The sequence below is a fragment of the Lepidochelys kempii genome, chromosome 4 (genome assembly GCF_965140285.1).
Source record: "Lepidochelys kempii isolate rLepKem1 chromosome 4, rLepKem1.hap1, whole genome shotgun sequence".
Classification (NCBI taxonomy): Eukaryota; Metazoa; Chordata; order Testudines; family Cheloniidae; genus Lepidochelys; species Lepidochelys kempii.
In genome coordinates this window covers 63,767,714-63,791,172 of record NC_136383.1, presented here as the reverse complement: position 1 = coordinate 63,791,172, position 23,459 = coordinate 63,767,714, and the positions used below count along the sequence as shown (strand labels likewise).

Genomic DNA, 23,459 nt, shown 5'->3' with positions numbered 1-23,459 from the left:
TGACTTTATGCTACACCAACAACACAAACAAGGCTCAATCGCTTAGTATCCTAAAGGTCTACCCAGCCACAGATATCCTCCTGATTCCTCCTGTTCTTGTTAGGGAATGGGGGTGGAGGAGAGTTACTGTGACCAATGCTACACTGAAGAGACTTCCTCTCACTCTACAAAAAGTGAATTTAGCCAATGCTTTGAGTCCTGTGCTCAGGTTTATCCCAGTAGCTGGTCAACTGACAGCTACACTAATCCCATGCTGGACACCAGCTAAATGTTGTGTTGACTCTCAAAGCCCATCCCACCCAAAAAGGCTTCCCAGGTATTGTGAGTAAGTAAAAAGCAAAACAACAAAAACTGAAAATCCTCAGAGCAATGGCCCATGCTGTCCTGAGAGAAAATTTCTTCCCAAACTTTCCTCTTTAACTGAGGGGTGATATGGCTTAGCTGACAGCATAGTGGGAGTCCCAGGTATGCCATTTTCAGGCCACTTAAGTACTGAGAAGAGTGAGTAGGAGCCATTTAGACATCAGCAAAGATTGTGCCAGGGCCTGGGGAGAGACCTCATGAGCTGACCAAACCTGGTTGGTTCACTCCCCAAGCTAGCCAGATGAGTGCCAAGAGGGGGTGGAGCAAGTGTCCAGCTTTGTCTCTGAAACCACCCCCAGACCCGTTTCCTTCTCTCTAAGATGAATGTAATCATGCAGAGGAGAAGGAAGAGGAGGAGGGCCACAAGCATTGGGAGGTGAAGGGCTGAGTGACTCCCCTACTCTATCTTGCAGCATGACTAAGAGCACAGGGTGTGCCTTTCTCCCTCTGGTCTGGTCAAACTACTCTTCTCCCCTCGTAAAATAATGTTAAACAAGCTACCAGACTCTGGCCACATTGCTTTCTTGTCAGTTAACCATCCTTAAACACCAAAGCAAACCATACAATAAAGCATAGGTCTGTTGTTAAAGGTAGCTCTAATATCTCCAGAATACCTTGTCCTTTTTTCTAGTTACCAAATCCATGCCTGATTTTCTCAAATGCAGATAGGAAGCGTAAGATTTCCTCAACTACTCTAAGGTCAGGGACTCCCTGATGAGCCTCTGAAAATCGTGTGAATTTAACCCCATAATCCTCATGTCACTTTATGGCTTGGGTGGTCCCCCTGCTAGTTACATTGGGACAGGTGGTGTCATGTGTGTGGGAGTTCCTCCAAGGGACAGCAGAAGACCTTCACCCCCTTGATACTTAAAAATGAAGGACACATGCTTGAAGTTGTTACTCAAGTAAAAATTCCATTGACTTCAGCAGAACCGAGTAGTGACTTCTGCACTGTTTACTGAGACTCTAGAGCTACTAGTTGAGTCCAGTGCCCGAGAATTCCGTCTCGGGCAGATCACAAGCTGGAAGGACACTGTGGTACAACCCACTAAGGCACCAGTGATTCCAAATCTATAAGTAAATGAGGGATTGGTGTTAGGAGTGTATGGTCCTCAATGGAGGATTTTTGTTTTTATTTTTCATTTTGCAAATCTTGAAAAAAAATGTGTAGCCTGTTATCAACTTCTACTTTGTTAGTACCTGTAACATATTGGCTCATTGCTGGTTTTAGTTAAATCATGCCTGAGCACATGCTCTGTGTGTGTGTGTGTGCGCGTGTGCATCTATGTAAAATATAGTTTCTTCTATCCACATTTTCAGAGTGCACAGCCTGAAAGTAGATCCCACTGTTGCAGCCAAGGGCACTCAGATACCATGGTCATACAAGGAGACAAATAGTTAAGATGGAATGTAGTAGTAGTAGAAGAAATCCCAAGGTCCTTATTCTGTTTTACTTAGTTTTTATTCAGACAAACCTACACCCAATTTATTCCCTTTGGAGATTTGCCTGTAAAAATTGAGTAGGGGCTTCAGTCTTTGGCCCCATATATTTACCTTGAAGAAAATTTCATGAAATGAACCACCCTTCCTGCTAAGTTAGATCAATACAAGCAATTATGTTGTCTCTTAATATCTGTTCATTATCATAAAAATAGACATTTGTAATTAGTGTGTGGGATGGCTGCAGAAAGATTATTTTTGCAGTGCCCATGAAGGGATGTTCTTAGAAGTCTAAGGAGCAGAAGGGCTGATTATTTCAGTTCCGCAGTTCATAAATCTAAGTGAACAAAAGATAATTGGAATAAATTAAAGTCTATCATTACACTGCTGTACAATGTTTCTAAGCAATATTAAATGAACTAGTTGTAATGGATTCTCGCTAACTCTTCAGCTGTTTTAATCTTTTTAACAAGCATTTTGACCATCATACAGTTACCTGCCTCAATCTGTGAAAGAATGAACAATCAACCCACTGGTGAGGGAAGGCTCATGAGCTGAGTAAAATTAAATATTCTCTGTTTGAAATGTTTCATTCTTCTCTTTCTGTTGTGTAGATGTTATTAGGAGAAATATCCACTCTGAAATTATATTCATTGGTTCACGCCAAACTTTCTGAAAACTGAGCCGTTATAAAAAGAGATTGGAAATACACCATTGTAAGAGTTCCTAAAAGTAAGCCCTTTGGGAAGAATTAATGCATTCAAAAAACTCACACGGCTTCCAACTTCATTCCAAAGCATAGGCTCGCACACTGCTGTGGAATAGCTGAAAAGCTGGAAGCACATTCTTTGAACCAAGTGTAAATCAGCACATTAAAAAAATATCACTTTGCTTCAGGAATCCTGTAAGATTAGAAATCATGAAATTTTGCTTTGCAAATCAGATGATGCAAGCAGTAAATTCTGTGTCTATCATTGTCAAAACAACAACAAAGAGATACAATTAAATTTTGGGTTGTATATCCAACTAGCTAATGTGGTCTAGTTCAAAGATAATAAACAACAATTTAGTATTTTACAAATACTACTGAAAGTTGGGTAAGGAAAATGATAATTTATGCCAATTCACACACATTAGTGAACAAAATATTAATGATGGGTTTATAATATAGGGAGCAGTGCTTCTCAGTGGTAATGTAAGCTAAGGGGGAAGTCATTTCAGGTGGTGCTTAAGGACACAGTTATAGAAGGCTCAGCAGCATCACAGCACACTACCTTAGACCAAAAGAAGCTAATATGCCCCAACCCTGTGGGATCAAGACTTCCAAGAGCAGATGCCTTCTCTGAGGAGGAGGAGAATCTGTGGAGCAACTGCAATTGACAGTAACTGTAGTATCCAGTTGATACTCTGAGCAGCCAGTAGCAGCACAGCTTGTGCAGGAGCAGCAAAGTTTGGAGGCCTACGCTCACTCTAACTCTCTAAAGTACTTAATGGTGAGGAGAGCATTAGCTGGAAACTGCAAAAATAACCTTGCAAAACTTTTCAGTCCTCTTTCCCATTCCTATGTCCCTTCTCCCTGCCCAAAAAGGAGGAAAGAGTGCAATTTGGTTTTACAGGAAGAACGTGAGACAGATAGAAAGTTTCCTTAAGACTTTATCTGCCTCTAGTTTTAAATTGTTCCCTTCCAGGATCTGTACTTTAAAAGCAATACAAAGAATGAACAAAAGAGAAGAGATTTAGCTTGTATAGGTCATTCAGTATTTATGGAAGAAATGAACTGGTCTAAAAGTTCAAGTTAGGTCTGTGGATTCGTCTGACCATTGTTTGCAAATGAAATTGATAGATAAAAGAGAATTAATAGACATTAGTTTGTATGGTACAGTTAGCAATTCATTTCTAAATTCACCTTGTGGTCTTTATTATGTTTATTTAAAAGTCATTGATTTATACAGACAAAGGCTATTTCAACTAGCTAACTCTTACATTGATTACATTTATTAAATTGACCATTATTTCGGGCGTGAAATTTACTTGCTTCCTTTATACAGTGAAAACTGATGATAAAGAAAAAAAATATTTGATTTAATTCACGCACACACCCAAAAAAACCCACCCAAAATCTTTGTTTTGAGTGAGTGGAGTAGAATTTTTGCAAGGGCTGCAGAAGTATAGCTGCTAATTGAGTAAAGATGATAGTAAATACCTAACTCTTTCAGTATAACTATCAAAATTAATGCTTAGTACTCTGTTAGAAACATGTGGGATTCAGATCAGCTGTGTGCTGTGGCACAAAGGTGGTGGTGAAAGGAAATTCTTTGTGACCTATCCTACTTTCACAGCAATTCAGGCACCAGCTAGAATCCGGCCATAAATAAGTTGTGTGCATGAAATCCTGGCCCCAGTGAAGTCAATGGAAATGTTGCCATTGACTTCAATTAGACTAGAATTTCACCCTATATGTTTCTTCTTCCCTAATGCCTGTACAAATATCTTTAAGAGCTGGTGTACAGGAGGGGATAATGGGTACCCAGTCCATTAGAAGTGGCCAAATAAACCATTATTTCAAATAATTGTAGCACCTTCTTTCATCCACTCTTTTTGGGACAGCAGCATGTAGCACTACATGGAAATAAAGCACATGTGTATAATATATTCTAAAACACATTCAAGTATAGCAGAAAACTAACCCACAGATGTGTAGCCTGTTGTCCATGGTATTCAAAGAGCAGCAGGTAACTTTTTTCTTTAATGCCCTCCTAATTAATCATACATATTTCAGATAAATCAAATTATAAAGATTATGGCAAGTGATGGCAAGACGTATTAAGTGATCTTGAAATTTAACAGTTACCCATTTTGTCAGCTTCCAAAGCACGATTTTTAAACTAAATTCAGTATATGTGGTAAGGGACTGTTTTTTTATTTGTTTGTTTGTTTAAATGCTTTATTGTTTGCACAGAATGACCACAAGTTAATTAAACTTACTTTGGTGGCTTTTCCACCGACAAGTTAAATAGCAAATGATAAAGTGGATTGTATTTTTGAAATATCTATCAGACATATATTCCTGTGTCTGAATTAGAAGAACAAAAAATGTAGACTATAACCCAAGGTCCCTCAGATATATGGGAGCTGTTGTTCAATCATTTTTTTTCTAAGAGGGTTTGGATTTCTTCACAGTTATTATACAGGTTTTTCACTGATGCAGCTTCACTAATGTCAGTGGAATTACTCATGATTTACACTTCTGTGAGTTAAAGTCAGACCCAAGTTTTTCCACACTTCAAAATTGCCAACCCCATGGTTTCAAAAATCATGTGTCAGGCTCCTGAAAATCAGGAAATTGGTGTAAATAGAATTAAATTTGCTTTCTGTATTTTTGAGCCTTTAAGGAACACTCACTTCACATTTTCAGGCGTTCCTCTGCAACCACAAATGCTAGAAACTTACTTTTAATTTTTGTCATGAAAGTTGGGATTCTCGTGTAATGGCATGACTCAGACTCCTCCTCCCCCCCCCCCCCCATGCACCAGATACTGTATCATGCGATTTGAAGTAAAATTGCAAAGGTTGGTAATGAGGTTTTTGTTAATCACTTGCAGTTAGTTACATGGCCAAATTCTGTTCTCATTTACATCATTATAGTTACATTGAACTCTTCATGAGCTCTGCACATCTCCATGATGGACCAGAGCTTCCAGGGGACTCGTCAGCATCCATTTGAGTCTCAGGATTCATGGGTTCTCAGGCTGAATCTGTAGTCTTTTCCTTGGGGACAAACCATTCCCAGCCATCCACTGCAACAGAAGAATTATTCAGAAAATCCAAAAATTTGCAACTCATGAAGTTCTTTTTCCCTTCAAGGGTTATTCCAATGTAAGGGAAATGGAGCCCTAAATTTGCTCACATTCTGAAGTATCAGCTAGATGGGCAAGACTGGTTTGCAAAGGAAACCCTCACAAATGCTTTGCATCATCATTATTATTATTGCTTTATTACTTTAGCATGCTGAGGTCAGTTTGGGCTGAGGTCGATAAATGCACATTCAGTAAAAGTAATGAATTTAAAAGTGGGAAAATCCTTCCATTCTTCTCAATTACACACACAGTACTTATCTCTGTTTTCATGTTCATAAGCTCTCACACACCTTTACGTTTGTTTACAGAGCTCAGAACCCAGCACTTCCTTTGGAACAGCCGTGTTCTGAGCAGCACGAACAGTCTGAGGACTAAAGGAACAGTCCTACCATCAATCCTGCGTTTCATCAGAGCTTACCTTTTGACTTGGGGGTAATGAGGGTGTTTCACACGTGTTGGCTGTTTTTATGCAACAGTTTATAAGACTCAGTTTTCCTGTCATTCCTCTGCTCTGCCTTTTTTGGTTGGCCTACTAATCCACTCCCATATTGTGATCCTCAGAGTAACAATATTTGGATTCCCCTAATGAGTAGATTACTAGTGATACTGCAGTATTACAGGCTAGTAAAATATTGTTGTGTTTTATATAAAGAATATTGCAATATTACTCTCTGTGATGCAACAAGTAAAATAAATTGTGGAAGGAAAGGGAAGGGAAGAAGGCCTTCAATAACAGAAACAACACAGAATTATCAGTGTGTGCCACTTAGATGAGTCCTCAGTCAGGTGGACTTCTACCTCCTTAGAATTTTCACACACAAATATTCCAAACCAAAAAAATGAATGATTAATCTTTCCACAGAAACAGAGCACTAAATATTGATGGAAAAGTTCAGTATCATTTTATTATTCATAGAGAACAGCAGGAAAGGAAAATTAAGGAAATGAACTTTAAAGGTCAGAGACTGTAATAGCACCCAAAAGAAAAACAACTTTTTATTCTGATGAGCAATAGCCACTGGCAATATCTACTTAGCCTTTCCTTATCATCAAACAACAATTTTTGAGTTACAGAAATTAAACAAAGGGCCCTTCTCAGCAACTGCCGGAAGTGTACTGTCCTAGGCAAGAATGAAGGGATGTTTGCTGTGCACTTGCTGACAGTTTTTGACATCAGAAACAGTTCAGTCTAAAGTATATGTTATCTATAGATAAATATATGTACATGTAATACATAATAGGATATTTTAATATAAAATGGTTCTAAAGAAGCATAGCCTGTTTACAAATATTTTAGTCAGAGAAGGTTATCCGTGTGTTACTTTAAAATGTCCAGATCAAATAAATGATCTGTGCAACCAGTCAGTCACGCTCACACATCCATCTCTGTGTAGCTATAAACTGGAGAGCAACAAAAGAAATAAATAGCGAATACTCGGGATACTAAATGTCAGACTCCTAGAGGATCAAATATTTAGAGTGAAAAGTGTAATAATTTTGATATTTTATTTATCACAAAAACTAAATGGGCCCCTGAAAGTAACTGAGCTGAACAGCCTAGTAAAGCATGCAAAAACATGCTTCTTTTTGTTTTTTTTAAATGAATATTTCCCTATCTGGGACTATAGTGAATATTACTCCATTTCATGAGAAAAATAGCTAGCAGATAACATTTTGCTTCTTTTGAATTTTGTTTGTGATAATTAGTAGTTTTCTATATGGATTGAAGAGACGCTCTTCATGATGTTAGACCCCAGTCCTTCAAAGGGTTATTTACAGACAGTTATGTAAACCTGGAGTCCCATGGTCTTGGGCACCACTAAATCTTCCACTGCTCTTGGCTGATAGAAAGGATAAATCCTGCTTCTTTAATTGGTCCAGCCCTTTCTTTTTCCCCTATTTTGTTTTCCTTTTGCTATTTTATCTATTTTTATTTTGAGAGAGAAATTTGTCCTTAAGTGCTCATTCTCCTTCCATAGCATCACATTCTTGGGAGTCCTCACTCACTCTATTTACTCTTGATTCCATAAATATGCCTCTTGACTTCCGTAGGTATTTTGTGGGAGCAGGGACTAAGATAGAAACTGAAAATGACTTTATATTTTCCATAGACTACAGCACATTCCATTCAACCAATTTTCCTGCTCATTTCATTAGATAAACATATTTAAAAATAAATATAACATTTAATTTTTTTTAAAAAAAGCAAGAGAGATAATGGTAATTTTTCGCTATTTGAGTGCACTTTTCCTTAATTATTTCTTTCAATACCTGTATGACCTTCCATCTCTGCCAAGATATCCCTGTGTAATTGTGAGCACAGTTTCTCTAAGAAGTAACATTTAGAATAAGACCAGACTAAGGGCACATCTTCACTAGCGTTTGTAACTGTCTGAAACTATTTTCAGAATAACAGGAGAGTTGTGAATAAAGTCATACATCTGAGGTTTCAGACGATATTACTTCACTCTAGGAGTTAACTGTATCAGATGTCATCATGGCAATAGTGTACTATTGGGGATGCAGTGTTACTGGTATCGAACAGCCTAGAGATGTTCACATTCAGCAGCTAGATACAGAGTTTGGTCAAATCTGAATCACCTGAACTCCAGAAATGGGTTTCAGAAATGCAGGGAAACAGCTTTTCCTGCTCCCCAGAGATCAGTTCTCAGAAGGTGCAGTTCTTTTTGCCCTTGCATCTGACCCTTCAGTGATATTTACATTGAGGTCATATGATGCAGCAGTTCAATCAACGTTAATTGGACTAAAACTAAAAGCAGCAGGAACTCAAATGTTACCTTTAAGTGGCCTTGAATTTCTTCCTGAGCTATCCACCCAGCACTAGCGTGTTGTACAGAAGTCAGATATCACACAATTCACACAGCCATCTCCTATACTAAACAGTGGGAAATTATAGTAACCTCAAATATCACTGTGTGAAACAACTGGCAAATGCTGACTTCTTTTTTCAGTGGTGGCCATTCTGTTCCATACATACATATTATGTAAAGATATAATATATAGCAGTATGTGCATGCCACCTTAATGAGAGAGAAGCCCAGTGGCCATTAGAAATTCATGGAAAGTGGATGTCCAATTTCCTTATTATCTTTGACAGTATCAGACTGTGTGTACATACAAAGGCACACTCAAAATGCCTTTTTTAAAAGGAATAACTTAAAATAATTAATCACACCAATCACAATATTTCTTTAAAAACCTCCACATTATTATACACTAACTATGTGATTCAGTGCTTTGCGACTGCTGTGTATTTGGTAGATTTTAAAAAAATCATCTTGAGTTATTTAGGTGTCATCCATAAAATATTAAAGCTACAGTGCCGATAATGTATATACGATTTCCTGGGGAAAAATATTAATGTTTTCTTCAGAGTTTAATCTTCCTTTCTAAACATTTTTCCACATTTGTAAATGGAATATCTGAAAGAAATCTAGTAGAAGCCATATCACTGGCAGCTATCACATTAATACTAGCAAAGTATGTCAAGTCTTTTAGTTTAATAGTAAAAACAATATCTAGCACATTTAGATTTGCAATAAGCACAGTTACCTTTGGAAAACTTGTTAGGGGCCTAGAAATGCAAGGGAGAATCACAAGTTTCTTTCTCTTTTTCTTTTTGTTCTTTTGTTTTTCTCTTTCTTTCTCTCTTTCTTTCTTTCAAATGTCTAGCCCTTTTCCTTGGGAACATAGTTTTGAAAATGTAAAAGTATAAAAATATCTAAATTGATCACTAGTGTTTCAAAAGTAGTTTTTCCCTAAAACACAGAGTTATTTATGGTCCTTCATTACAAATACCCAGGACTAATCTTTGAAGCCTATAGATAGTATTTGCATAGATCCCTGAATTTTTAGAAGGAAACCAAATCAATTTGCAAATATGGTGGGCACTGGGACTGACATCCATCACCATCCTAGCCAGTTACTTGTAGATGAGCTAGCTTCTCTCTTGAGCAGCCACTGTGATTTCTGACCATGGAGGAAAGTAGCTTGAGTGTCTGTCTGAGCTAGCGGACTATGCCCTGGACAGGGGAAAGGGCCACCGATATTTGAAATCTAGTTCTGGTTCTGATTCTCACTGCAGCCTTGGTCATTTTTAGCTAGAATTTTCAAAAGTATTTACGGATTTTTGATGCCTCCATTTTTTTGGATGCCAAATTTGAAACTTTTTGGAGTGTGATTTTCAGGGTTGTTGGGCACCCACAACTCTAAAATCCTCAGGCCTTTGCAATGCATAGTGGTGTGGTCATAGTGAAGAGTCATCAGTTGTATTTGGTTAGAAAATACTGGTTGTATTTGGTTAAGTTGTATTTGGTTAGAAAATAATGCTTTGCTTCACAGGCTTGCTCAAAAATGGTAGGCTGGCTTTGGACACCTACCACAAGGAGAAAGCCAAAAGTTTTGGAAGCTGTTAGTCCAACAGATCTAAGTAGCATGTTAGGGGTTAGTTGACTGCTTAAGAGTAGTGATGACTAATGGTCAGCCCACCCTGTCACCTGGCATGGTCCTTTAAGAGTTAGAAAGTTCCAATTATAGCTACAAGGAGATCTTCGATATTGGAGCAGTAGCAGTCTGCTTCTAAACATTCTAATTTCCTTCTAAAAATTATGGATCTATGCAGAGATAGCTCAGTGGTTTGAGCATTGGCCTGCTAAACCCAGGGTTGTGAGTTCAATCCTTGAGGGGGTCATTTAGGGATCTGGGGCAAAAAAAATAAAAAATAAATTGGGGATTGTGCCTGCTTTGAGCAGGGGGTTGGACTAGATGACCTCCTGAGGTCCCTTCCAACTCTGATAGTCTATGAGTAAGAAGTATTCAGAGGGAAATCCTTTTACAGTTTTTTGTGGGCCTGAGACCAACTATGCAGAGGGGGTAGGGTTAGGTTTCCCTCTCCCGCAGCCAATTGGGGATGAGGTGGGAGAATAAATGCTGCCTCCTCCCTCACAGCAGGGCAGACACCAGGAGATTCCAATAAAGAAAGCCTAGCATTTGGAACAGTCTGAAACCTGATTCAGGAAAAGGAACCATCTGAAGGAGAAGCTGGTGTGTTAAGTTGACTGACCTTAACTTAGCTCCAGAGAGGAGAGGTGAGAGCTCCTACTTAAGAAGGCCTAGAAAATCTGAATAACGGTTCCAGGCAGGAGAGCTGGAGGGAATTCTGTTTTAAGTAGACCTCCTGCTTAAGAAAAGTCTGACAAGGAGAAGGAACTGGGAAGGGTTCCAGAAACAGTGTGTGTTACCTTGTGCAGTGAAGAATGAAGGAGTCAGAGAGGATCAGTGCTCAAGTGCATCTGGGTAAGGTCCTATTCACACTTATAGGAAAAGGGATGCTCTTTGATAAAAAGGTCTGTCTGGACTTGTTTGTAACCTGAGTGAAGGGCAATGAGGCAGGGCTCATGTGTAACACCATGCCTAACCCAAAAGGGGGGATGTGATCTCCATGCCATTTATTGATAAACTGATCCAAGACATACATTGTGGGAAATACAAGACTTTAAAAACATAGCAGTATAATCTGCAGTTCTACCAAATGCCTTTGTACCATTGGTCCTAAGAAGCAGAGTCTTTTTTTTTTTAAATGTTCAGTGTTCGAAAACATCGCCAACAGTGATGAGGCTAAAATATGCTTGAGCTGCAGAATTTGGATCTAGATGGTGAATCCCCCAAACTTCAGGACTTGTTGGGTCCATCTCTAGCAGTGTACTTTGTTCTATGAGAGAAAAGTATAAATTTGAGCATCCATTTCATAAACTGAAGCACAAGACTGAATTTATTTATAAGCAGAGGCAGTATGCTCATCCTTTGAGGGTGGGAGGAAGGAGGGCCTCATGTTACATTCAAGAGGACCCTCTGTTTGACGCAAAAGTAGCTAACATGCAAAAGAAGCATTTGTGCACTAACTCTACCTGTGGCCTTTTGAGAGGAGACTAGAGAAGAAAACTCATGTGACCTCCCTACCCTTGACACCAAAATTCTGTTTCCTTCCTTTAGAAAGTAATAGATCAGAAGTAAAGCTGTTTACTGCCCTCATTACAAGGAAAACGGAGAAACTTATAGAATGTGTCAAGCAGTAACTGAATTAAAAATCCTTGTATAATATATGGAAGATATTTTCATCACTGCAGCTAATCACCAACAAAGCAAATGACAACATATTTTAAGTGTCTTAATTCTAACAAAAATAATAATTTACTATCAGAAAAGAAAGTGCCATCTTGAAAGTTGGGTGAAGCAGACTACACCATAGAGAGGGGTAGTGCCTGAGCTCCAATTCCAGAGTGGTACAGCACAGGGACATGGGGAAAAAGCTGATTTTCCTGCCAATCTTGCACCCACTGGATTCTGGGCTGCTGAGGGGGCCATGACAGACCCCAACAGAGTGCTGCTCTAACTTATAGTGGCTTACCCGAATCCAGCAATGCAGATTTATGGCAGCAGCCCAGAATTTCCCATAGCCCTCAGACCATTTTCTGCCCCTGAAATGGAAATTGCAAGGGAAGGAGGGGAGGGCTGGATAGGGGCACGTGTTGGCCCCATGCAGCTTCTTTACCGTAGACATTCTTCCCTAGCTACTTGTGTCTCTATTGCAGCTTGCATACCCTGCCAGGGTGGCATATAGGGAGCAGAATCAGCCTGAGGGAATGCAGCTTCCGGATGAAAGCATTAAAAATATCATAGTAAGTTTATAATGATTTAAAAAGAGGCTACAAAATTCATTCTTCAGTATGACCATCAACATCTGCTGTCACGTGTGTCCTCTGGCTCTATACCCTCTCTTCAGAGGGGAACTGGACAACATTTATCCTGCTTGCTTCACAGCCATGTATATTGGTTTGGGTAAATAAGACTGTATGATCCCTAAACAGAGATAGAAGTGCTGCAATGAAGCTCACCACTGTGGGGGTTTAGAAGATGGCTCCCCCACTCTTCTCAGTGCTAGAGGACAGGAAGAGAGGTACCCAGACAAGGTTGGGGGAGCGATAACCTATTGGCTATAAGGGGTGTTTTTTTTTTTCTGGGAGCAAGGAGGATTTGGGGTGGGGAAGCTTCCATAGGCTTGGTAGTTCATATAAATTTCAAATAAGCATCTGGAGTTCAGATTCATCTGTCCACAGAGTCACCTAGACTTTAAACTGTGCTAATACCTTCAAAGCATTTTTAAAGTAGGGGTAGAAATATAGATGAATATAACACAGAAAGAAAATAATCAAACTGAGGACTCTCCTTCCATCAATAAAAGAGAATCTTTACTTGTATTGGTCTACTCTACGGCATCAGGGAGGGTGCTCCAGTCCAAATGGCACAGATGTAGAATTTGAATAGGAGTATTGTATAAAGCATACCCAACAGTAGATATTACCATGTACTGAATTCTTTTTCTGCAGTAGCGTTGGAGCAATTGTGAAAATAACTCATGCACTAAAAGACAATGACAAATCTCTTATGTAAATGTTTCAGAGAATGGAAAGGAGGTAGCTACCTAAATCCCATGGTGACATCAGAATATGTATACCACACTCTTACACAATATTTTCTCATACACTGGAAGACTTCTGTTCTATTCCTTTTGAGGTTATACATTACAACCTAATATATTTGTATAATGTATGATTCATTCTTCTCACAGGTCACAACAGTTAAAACAATGGAAAAATATTGAAAAACAATGCAAGAGTAGGTAGAGATAACTAACAAAAGGAGGCAAGTAGAACTTGAAAAACCAATAGAGTCATTGAAATATGGATAGCGTGAGTATCCAGAATTACCATTGTTAGGATTTAAAAATAAATATACTTTGAAATCTGAATTAAACCCCCATGTTTCAGAGCATAAACCAACTCTAAATGAAAAGGCTGGGGAAGAAACTTTCCCTGGGTGTAGGCTATTTCATAACTTCTTACTTCAGGGTTTCTTAGATATCCGGTAGTGGCTACTGTCAGACAGGATGCTGGACCAGACAGACCACAAGTCTAACCTGCCATGGCAATTCCATTGATTCTATAAGAGAAAGTGGAAAATTGATCACACCTAAAGTATGCGGGTACTCACTGGTTGAGACAATAGAGATAAAATGAAAGAACAAGGAGTACTTGTGGCACCTTAGAGACTAACAAATTTATTTGAGCATAAGTTTCCGTGGGCTAAAGCCCACTTCATCAGATGCATGTAGTGGAAAATACATTAGGAAGATATATATAGAGAGAGAACATGGAAAAAATGGGGGTTGCCATACCAGTTCTAACAAGACCAATCGATTAAGGTGGCCTATTATCAGCAGGAGAAAAAAAAATGTAGTAATAATTAGGATGGCCCATTTCAAACAGTTGACAAGAAAGTGTAAGTAACAGTAGGGGGGGAAATTAGCATGGGGAAATAGTTTTTAATTAGTGTAATAACTCATCCACTCCCAGTCTTTATTCAAGCCTAATTTAATGGTGTCCAGTTTGCAGATTAATTCCAGTTCTGCTGTTTCTCGTTGGAGTCTGGTTTTGAACTTTTTTTTGTTGAATAATTGCTACTTTTAGGGCTGTAATTGAGTGTCCAGGAGGTTGAAGTGTTCTCCAACTGGTTTTTGAATGTTATAATTCTTGACATCTGATTTATGTCCATTTATTCTTTTGCATAGAGATTGTCCGGTTTGGCCAATGTACATGGCAGAGGGGCATTGCTGGCACATGATGTCATATATCACATTGGTAGATGTGCAGGTGAATGAGCCTCTAATAGTGTGGCTGATGTGATTAGGCCCTATGATGGTGTCCCTTGAATAGATATTTGGACAGAGTTGGCAACGAGCTTTGTTGCAAGGATAGGTTCCTGGGTTAGTGGTTTTGTTGTGTGGTGTGTGGTAGCTGGTGAGTATTTGTTTCAGGTTGGGGGGCTGTCTGTAAGAAAAGACTGGCCTGTCTCCCAAGATCTGTGAGAATGAGGGATCGTCTTTCCGGATAGGTTGTAGATCCTTGATGATGCGTTGGAGAGGTTTTAGTTGGGGGCTCTAGGTGACAGCTAGTGGCGATCTGTTACTTTCTTTGTTGGGCCTGTCCTGTAGTAGGTGACTTCTGGGTACTCTTCTGGCTCTGTCAATTTGTTTCTTCACTTCAGCAGGTGGGTATTGTAGTTGTAAGAATGCTTGATAGAGATCTTGTAGGTGTTTGTCTCTGTCTGAGTGGTTGGAGCACATGTGGTTGTATAGTAGAGCTTGGCCGTAGACAATGGATCATATGGTGTGGTCTGGATGAAAGCTGGAGGTATGTAGGTAAGTATAGTGGTCAGTAGGTTTCCGGTATATTGTGGTGTTTATGTGACCATCATTTATTAGCACTGTAGTGTCCAGGAAGTGGATCTCTTGTGTGGACTGGTCCAGGCTGAGGTTGATAGTGGGATGGAAATTGTTGAAATCATGGTGGAATTCCTCAAGGGCTTCTTTTCCATTGCTCCAGATGATGAAGATGTCATCAATGTAGTACAAGTAGAGTGTTGTTCTAAGTTAGCCATAAAAATGTTGGTATACTGTGGGGCCATGAAGGTACCCGTAGCAGTGCCGCTGACTTGAAGGTATACACTGTCCCCAAAAGTGAAATAGTTGTGGATGAGGACAAAGTCACAAAGTTCAGCCACCAGGTTTGCCATGACATTATTGGGGATACTGTTCCTGATGGCTTGTAGTCCATCTTTGTGTGGAATGTTGGTGTAGAGGGCTTCTACGTCCATAGTGGCTAGTATGGTGTTTTCAGGAAGATCACCAATGGATTGTAGTTTCCTCAGGAAGTCAGTGGTGTCTCGAAGATAGCTAGGAGTGCTGATAGTGTAGGGCCTGAGGAGAGTGTCTACATAGCCAGACAATCTGCTGTCAGGGTGTCTATGCCCGAGATGATGGGGCATCCTGGATTTCCAGGTTTATGGATCTTGGGTAGCAGATAGAATGCCCCTGATCGGGGATCTAGGTGTGTGTCCGTGCAGATTTGTTCTTATGCTTTTTCAGGAAGTTTCTTGAACAGATGGTGTAGTTTCTTTTGGTAACCCTCAGTGGGATCAGCGGGTAATGGCCTGTAGAATGTGGTGTTAGAGAGCTGCCTAGCAGCCTCTTGTTCATATTCCGACCTATTCATGATGATGACAGCACCTCCTTTATCAGTCTTTTTGATTATGATGTCAGAGTTGTTCCTGAGGCTGTGGATGACATTGTGTTCTGCATGGCTGAGGTTATGGGACAAGTGATGCTGCTTTTCCACAATTTCAGCCCATGCACGTTGGTGGAAGCACTCTATGTAGAAGTCCAGTCTGACCTCAAAGTGGGAGAGGAGGCTGTTATTGGCAGAATGGAGAAACTGGAGAGAGGAATTTTGAGAGGCATGACCATTAAGGGTGTTGAATGAAAAAGAACTAGTTTGCAGTGGCTGTCAATGGATATAGGGAGGTAGTGGAAGTCTTTCATCATGGGGGGAGAGGGAAGGTATGTGAGAAAACATGCTGCAGAGATCTAAGCTGGTAGTTTTTTTCCCATTCTCTGGTTTTGCCTGTATACTGGTTATTGGTTCCATAAATCTAGAGCTCAGAAGAGCTCATCCATTTCTCAACTATGTCCCAGCATTTGAGCTATTCAGAATCTGTTCCAATTCTAGCTTTAGAGCTATAATAAATGTATTCATTTGTACTTCTCTGTGCATTTTTTTCTCCTAACTATGAATGTAACTACTATTTAAGAACTGAAATATTTCACCTCAGCTTTCATATGAAGTTCAGCTAAAAAGCTGTTTCTTTTGTATTTTAGGCTGAACATTACTCAGTCTTTCCTTTACAGGAGGCAAGACACATTAATATAAGCACAGCTAAGTATTAAGGAACACGTAACATAGTAAAAAAAAAAGTCTCATGTCAGATATAGATTTTGAGATAATACAGGGAGTCAGCTGGAACATATTGTTAACTTAGTTGTTAAAGATACTATATGTTTTAATATAGCTACTTTCATTTGAATTAGAAAAATACATAACTATCTGTATTGGTTGTGCTTTACTTCTGGGGGAAGTATGGTCTAATGATTAGAGCGGGGCACTGAGTCAGGACTCCTGGATTGTCTTCCCACCTGCGCTGTGTGATTTCGGAGAGGTCATTTAACTTCTCTTTGCCTCAATTTACCCAAGCTGGTACTATAATAATAGTACTTACCCAGAGCACTTAATGTGGGTATTATGAAGCTTAATTCATTCATGCTTGTAGAGTGCTTCTAGCACCACAACCAGCTAAGAAGTGCTATAGAAGAGCAAGGTATTATTGCTTCAATTTTCTTCTTTTGGTTCCTTAGAGACTAACCAATTTATTGGAGCATAAGCTTTCGTGAGCTACAAAGTGAGCTGTAGCTCACGAAAGTTTATGTTCAAATAAATTGGTTAGTCTCTAAGGTGCCACAAGTCCTCCTTTTCTTTTTGCGAATACAGACTAAAACAGTTGCTACTCTGAAACCCTTCTTTTGGTTGTTAGTCACAAAATACAATTTGGCTAAATTTCTTTACCTCTAGGAAGATTGAGATTTGTATTAGATAGTCAGATGGAATAAATGAAGAAAGAAACAATTGACTACAGCTTTTGAAACTCTGACAAATATTCTACGTGCAGTGATGTGCCTGCAGGTTACAGCTTCTCACCTTCATTAATTGTAAAGTAAATGGTTGAAAAAAATAAGTTTTAGCTACTTAGTCTTACAGACTTGAGTTGTTTGAGCTCCCAGTACATGCTCTGACAAATGCCATATAGGCTGCCTGATAATGAGCATTATTTTATTGCATGGAGGAGACATGAGGGTTGAACTCATAAATATTAATCAGGGATTAATGAACAGTGGGAGGACTCTTTATATCAACTTGTATGAGAGGAAACTTTGCATTAAACACACCACGTCTTACCCATGAATCATTTGGGAAAACTGAAGGCTCTGTGATGTATCACTTGTTCTACTGGAGGCCTAGTCATAAAATAGTCGTGCAGCACTTAAGCCACAGGCATAATTTCTTGGCATGATTATGCGTGGCTATATTTTTTTAAAAAACAAAAATATTTTAAAATTAAGTGCTTTTGAAATTTGTCATGGAGATTGAATTCCTGCATCCACACAGCAGGTGAAACGTAGGGGGTAAAAGTACAGACTTTCCCACACAGCTCAGAAAGAACCTTATATAAAGCTAAGTGGATAGTGACATCTCTGCCGAATCAATCACTAACCAATCTGCTGAGACTGTCAACAATAGGTTCTATTTAAAGCCAGTTTTGTGAAGTGGACATCCTTCGGAATAGGAATCAGCACTGAAATAACAAACCATTCATGTCATATAGGACATTGAGAAAACATGAGATGGCAAAAATGGCCATTTCATAGAATCATAGAATCATAGAAGATTAGGGTTGGAAGAGACCTTAGGGGGTCTTCTAGGCCAACCACCCGCTCAAAGTAGAACCAACCCCAACCTAATCAGTTTGCTATTAATCTAGGCGAAATTCTAACTGGCAGTGTCATAGACACAAAATGGGTGAGTAATATCTTTTACTGGAAATTTTCCATTGGTGAGCAAGACAAGTTTTAGAGCTCTCACAGAGCTCTTCTTCAGGTCTGGGAAATGTACTCAAAGTGTCACAGCTAAATACAAGGTGGAAAAGATTGTTTAGCATAAGTAGTTAAGAAATATTTCAAGGGACTGTTCAAAGTAAAGTGGCTCATTAGTATCCTTCCAGTCATTGGAGGGAAAAGAAGTGTGGTGAGGGTTTTTTTTAGTGGATTATAGATTGTTGTAATAAGCCATAAAACTAGTGTCTCTATTTGCTCTATAGTTTTTAATTTCTAGCAAAGTTAGGAATTTTAGCTCCCAAGCTCATCTTTTGAAAGTTTTGTGCAGGTTTCCTTGGAGGATGAGGACTGATATGTCAGATACAGAGTGATCACTTTGTGAGAATTGCTACAGCTGATATGGTCTTCTTGTCTTTTTTCATTTTCCTGTGTGAGTTCATTCAAGAGTGCAGTAATTGTCTGGTTTCACTCACATAGTTGTTACTGGGGCATTTAGTGTACTTGATGAGGTACACTACATGATGTGATGGCATGTGTAGGACCCATGGATATTGAAAGGTGTATTGTGGGGGGTGCTTATTATTATAGAGGTGTCAGGCACTCGGATACCACAGAATATGCTCTGAGGAGAAAGTCTGGAATATACACCTTAATGCATTCAAAACCACCTTCACCAAACAGGGACACTCCACCAGAGTAGATTGCATCATGGAACGGGCCACCAAATACCCCAAGAGAACCTGCTTGAATACAGAAATAAACCCCCTTCCAACTGCACACCCCAAATTGCCACCTACCGCCCAACACTGAAACCATATAGGGTATCATCAGATAACTACAATCCGTACTCAATGGGACCCCATCCTGAAAGAAATCTTTCCTAAACTCCCTCCTCTGTCCTTCATACAACCCCACAACCTCTCCAACTCATCATCAGAAGCAAGCTCCCCACAGACCAGGACACACCAACTCAAAGCAGCACCAGACTCTGCCAGAACAACCAAAGCAAAACTTGCAGCCATATCTCCACTGCTACAACGATCAATACTGCCTGTGACACACCTTTCAAGATCCGTGGGTCCTACACATGCCTATCACAGCATCTGGTGTACCTCATCCAGTGCACTAAATGCCCCAAAAACAACTATGTGGATGAAATCAGACAATCACTATGCTCTTAAATGGACTCTCACAGGAAAATGATAAAAGACAAGAATACCACATCATCCATGGGTGAACACTTTATATAACCCACTAACAGCCCCCTTGCCCCTTCCCCCTCCCCCACCTCCAATGACTGGAGAGGTATTAATGGGCCATTTCACCTTGAATAGTCATTTGAAATATTTGTTAACTACTTATGCTAAACAATCTCTTCCACTTTGTATTTAGTTGTGACACTCTGTGTTTTCCAGACCCAGGGCACATCTTCACTAGCAACATTAAAGTGCTGTCACGAGGGGCGTAGCTGCCAGCGCTGGGAGTGCAGTGGTGATGCAATGTTTTTTCATACCCCTGAGCAAGAAAGTTGCAGCGCTGTGAAGTGCCAGTGTAGACAAGCCCTCAAGCTTGTTTCTCTCACCAACAAAAGCTATTGGTCCAATAAAAGATACTGCCTCACACACCTTGTCTCTCTAATAGTCAGGGACTGACACAGCTACAACAACACTGCATACAACTGGCAATCTTGAGAGAAAAGCTTCCATATCAATCCCAGTGCTAGTCCCCCAAGCCATTCACTGCTACTTGAGGAGTTTCCACATTGTTATGGCTGATTAACATAAAAACACCTGTCAGCAATGGTGCATTGTATTAGTATTTATTTATTTAGATTTATATCCCTCAAAAGAATGGCCAGCCTTTTGACAATCTTTTAAAATGTAAAATTATAAACACCAACAAACCCCCTCCCCAGTTACTAGATCAGTGCCTTATAAGAAGACATGGTTTTAGGCTGGAGGGAACATTTAGTTTGAACAGTGTATGATCACAACTGGTCATTCGTTCTTTTTATTTTAGAAAAAGTTAATTGAAATGCCCTTGTGTGAAATCAGCAAAGTATGGACATGATAAAAGCTATAGACCAAAAATGTTGTGAGGTTAATTTTAAAACTAAAATCTTTCTTTTTAAAATGGTCAAAACATGGTATGAAAATCCAAGGTCTATATGAATACACGAGCCTCTGCATGCTATCTTATGGTGTGTTTACTTTATAGGCTTAATTTTGAAAGGAACCTAAGTGAGTTAGGTGCCCAGCTCCTTTGAAAATTCCAGCCATAAGTGTTTTAATAGAGTGGGCTGGAATCAGCAACCCAGTGTTTATTCTGGTGCAGTCCTTGGCTGTGGCCTTTGGGAGAGAAAAGTCTATTGGGTAGGGTTTGTAGCAGAAGGCAGCTGCAATCTTCCCTCCACTGAAGGACTTTAGGGGATCAGCACAGCCAACATGAGGGAAGATCTGGCCAAGAATAAGTTGTCAGGCCAAACTGAGGTGTGTTGATTTAATGTGTCCACACAGCAGGTTGGCTGATGGGACTCTTCTGAGATTGAACCATAATCTAATTCTGCTTCCTCCCACCAGACTTTCCAAGTGAGAGAAGTGGCAATACATCCTACCTCCAGCGGCTGGAGGTGTACATTCTTTTTCCTTTTATTTTTATTACAGTAGCACCTAGAGGCCCCAATCGAGATCACCATCTAGTCATGCTGTGTTCACAGAAAGTAAGAGAGAGTCTCTGCCCCAAAAAATATGAAATCTAAGAAGATGACAAAGGATGTCAGAAATAAAGTAGTAGTATCTCTGTTTTAGAGATGGAAATTGAGGCACAGAGAGATTAACTTCTTCAAGGTCGAACAAGCAGTCTGTGGCAGATCCAGGAACTGAAACTGCATATCTGAATCCCAGTCCAGTGCCTTAACTAGCAGACTCTCCTTTCATGCACGCACGCACACACACAGCTGTCCCCCTCACACACATACACCCATCCCCTGCACATTCATATACCCATCCCCATCCCAATTTCAGAGACTCTCTCTAAAAAAGCCAGTTATAAATAGAAAAGAAGCCTTTTAAAATGCTCTTTAAAATCTCTCTCTTCCTCTCACTTTCCCTCCAATTGATTTTTTTTAAACTGGTGATTTTAAGGTTTTGCAACAATTCAGTTAAATTACAACTTTTTAGCTGCTAGATAAGCTGGTTTGCCCGCAGCCTATTTGGTGTTACTTGAGCCCTTGACTCCACAGGAAAATGTCATCAGTCTTTTTAATCTCTCCTCATATGGAAGCTGTTCTGTACCCCAAATAATTTCTGTTGCCCTTCTCTGCACCTTTCCCAATTCTAATATATCTCTTTTGAGACGGGGCAACCAGAGGAGGGCTCATTGTTCCAGCACATTTATTTATTTAAATGTTTTAATTGTAGCCTTTGATAACTTTGGAGAGGAAATTGCACAGGTCACTAACAACAGATTCTTTTCTTCAGTCACTTTTATTATGTATGAGATTGGTAGGTGCACACACAGACATTGAGTTTTAGGTGTTACAGGTAAATATAATTGAAAGAATAGAAAATTATCATAAAGCAAAGTAAAGATAACAAAATGTCCCCTCTCTTGCTCATACTTACAATCTTATGGCGACCATTAGAAATGAAGATGGAAAGATCAATAAGTGGAGCACATTGTAAGTGGAAGTGAGGATCTGGCCTGCTGCCTGCTCTTGTCATTCTATTGAACCCACTTGTGAATATCCACACATTAGCTTTTATACCCTGAACACCCACACATGTCCAGGATGATAACTTGTTAAATTTTAGCCTCTTGCCTGTGTATGGTATCCTGAAAGACCATAATTAAGGTTTCAACTCTTAACATAAGCTATTTGCATCAGTACATTTCCTAATAGTTTTAATACATCAATGTGATCAGCTCCTGTTACAAAGTTTCTAAAATTTCATTATTTCAAAAGTTATATTGGTACTTTTGCAGTTTACACATTTATCACAAGGCACATATTGCTAAATCTTATAATCTATGCTAACTCCTATGCTATTTCTACTAACAAAAATATAACTACTAATAGACATCGCTAGGCTTCAGCTTGATTGCCAAACTTACCTTAACATTAATAATGTTAATATTTATACTGTATGTTTTCTGTTTTCACTTTAGCTATATTGGCTTGACTCATAAAGGTAATTTTGCAAACTATAGATAAATTAAGTTTGCCTCAGAACCTCTTCAGGATCATGGCCACAAGTCAACTTATAAATTGTAGCAAGTTTAGGCCTTAACATACATTGTTATAATTTTAAATTTAATTTTAAACAAGTTTATTTTTAAAAGAAAAATGTATTTAACATCTGATTTTTTTTTTTAAATCGTCAATTGTATTCACTCATCTCAAAAGTCAAGAAATGCCAAAGGTTAAGATTTTCTCCCACAGTGTTAACTCAGCTGTGTTACAAATACATGGTGGTTTCAAATCCTGTTTTCCTTGTTAAATGTATTTTTTTGTTTTTATTAATGCACACCATATAGTAGAAAGGCTGTGTTGTTAAGCTGAGTTAATGTTGTGGGACAAACCATTTTTGATTTTTATTTACTGACTTTTGAATGCTTGACATAGCAATTTTAATGTTACAATTTTTGTGAGGGAAGAGGAAGGAATTTGGTATTAAAGGTGAAGTCAAAGGGGAGTTTTGTTTCAGAATTGAAGACGTTATCTGGCCCAGTCATTGCTTGCCAAATAAAAATCCAGTTGAATGGTTCGTATGGGAAAGATTGAGTAATAGGTAAGTACTGTTAAGTGTGTTAAACCGGTTGATTCATGGAGAGTATGAGTCCATTGTTGCTACCAATTAATGTTCCTTTACGTTTAGCACTGCAGGTGTGGGGATCAATCCCCAAAGATAACTCTCAGTGGAGGCCATTACATAAAGGACATCCGGATTTAGTTATTATTTACTCTTTTCTAGTCACCTTTATTAAATCATTCTACTTCTCTGCATTTGGATGCAGTGTGTTGATATATGCATTGAAGTGGGCCATATAGTTTTAAGATTTCATATTGTTGCTCGACAAGAGCCCTCGTGTTACAAATGGTAATTCAGTATGTAATTGTGCCCAATATTGTTTTAAATGTCTGACAAACGTGTGCATTTGCCAATTCACAATGTGTGTAGCATTAGCCAAATTACATTGCTCTTACCGCAGAAGTACGA

The 23,459-nt window shown here is 39.2% G+C and overlaps 1 protein-coding gene across 9 annotated transcripts in view; it reads left to right on the top strand.

Moving 5' to 3' along the window:
- Nucleotides 1-23,459, top strand: part of FSTL5 (follistatin like 5) — a 564,833-nt gene that overhangs the window by 537,687 nt on the left and 3,687 nt on the right. For 6 of the 9 annotated variants that reach the window (XM_073341501.2, XM_073341502.1, XM_073341509.1 and 3 more), the window contains one exon: nucleotides 22,947-23,030. The exons of the other annotated variants lie outside the window; for them this stretch is intronic. In XM_073341501.2, coding sequence (XP_073197602.1) covers nucleotides 22,947-23,030 — 84 coding nt within the window. The remainder of the gene's footprint in view (nucleotides 1-22,946; nucleotides 23,031-23,459) is intronic. 9 annotated transcript variants of the gene reach the window in all.